This window comes from Dendroctonus ponderosae, unplaced genomic scaffold, assembly GCF_020466585.1.
Source record: "Dendroctonus ponderosae isolate FM_Combo_2020 unplaced genomic scaffold, Dpon_F_20191213v2 Dpon_F_20191213_2, whole genome shotgun sequence".
NCBI lineage: Eukaryota > Metazoa > Arthropoda > Insecta > Coleoptera > Curculionidae > Dendroctonus > Dendroctonus ponderosae.
Window position 1 is genome coordinate 5,507,900 of NW_026018165.1, and position 1,227 is coordinate 5,509,126.

General features: G+C 33.5%; 1 protein-coding gene across 1 annotated transcript; it reads right to left on the reverse strand.

Moving 5' to 3' along the window:
• Positions 1 to 268: 268 nt before the first annotated feature.
• LOC109538288 (oxidoreductase-like domain-containing protein 1) lies at positions 269 to 1,007 on the reverse strand. Its single transcript, XM_019905460.2, has one exon. It carries the CDS (start codon positions 814 to 816, stop codon positions 376 to 378), a length of 441 nt encoding a protein of 146 aa, XP_019761019.1. The 5' UTR covers positions 817 to 1,007; the 3' UTR covers positions 269 to 375.
• Between the last annotated feature and the right edge of the window lie 220 nt (positions 1,008 to 1,227).

Sequence of the window (1,227 nt, forward strand, 5' to 3'; positions counted from 1 at the left end):
CTAGTACTGCGATAGTTTTGGGTCAAAAGAAAAATGAACCTGATAGTCCTGCTTCTAGGGCCAAAATGTACCATCAATTCAAATATTTGCACTCTTCAAAGATACACCATGAATAATGTTACAAAACATTTATTTGTAACGTTTAAATAAGTTACATCAACATTTCTGGAACATATAGTGCATATAACTGAAACGTTTCTAGATTTAAATATGCGCTTCTGACACAAAAAATTGTTTAGCGAGTAATATGGAACATAAAAAAATAGTATTTAAACTTCAACATATCTATTATAAAATAATTGTATGTACAAGTATAAGACTCCTAAGAATATTGAATAAATCATCCTTCCACTTCATTGCATCACAAATATTCTTCTACTCGTCATTTTTAATAAATTCCCGAGTCAACTTTTTACTTCTCATTCTAATTTCAAATAGCAGATAGGCTTTAATGCTGGGATCTGTAATTTTCTCATTAATCTCCTTTACTGACGTCTCTCCGCCATCTCTATAGTATTCAGTCAGCTTCTCAGCGTATTCCAACCAAACACAATTGGCACAACCCGACATGCAACACGTTGCAGGTTCCTCAGGTGCTTGTATAGAGGGTGGAGACATATTTTCATGATTTTCCAATGAATGTGAATCATCGGAATTTCCTTGCAGACTCAAACCATTTAAAGTGCTTTTTGCATCATTAGGGCTTGAAGCGGATGCACCCAAACTGTGTAACCATTTCGTTAGGCCAACTATACAAACTCTACTCATTGGCAGCCGCCCTGAAGTCCCTAAATGATAAAAACAGATTGATGCCATATTACAGGTATTACTCACAGTAATTCAGAGCAAAAATGTAGTTAATAGGAATGGACCCAGATGTAAATTGGAATTTTGCATATCGGATCTCTTATATAATTAAACACTGATTATAATGTCGTTTTTTTCATTTTACAAATGCAAATTGTATGGTTATGTGTATTGTCAGATTTAGCAAAAGCATTTGACTCATTTGACTACGTCCTGATATCCAATGTTGCCGTTCTAAGGAATATTTCCACCTTGAGATTTATTATTCATACACTTATATTTTATTATTGTTCTAAGTACTGAAGTTAATTCTTAAATTGTGTTTCCTTTATTGACAGCAGTAAAAAAGGTACATTGAGTATGATCTACAATAAGCAGGGCAAAATATCGGCTGAAAATGGAAATGTCGTCGGTTAAATA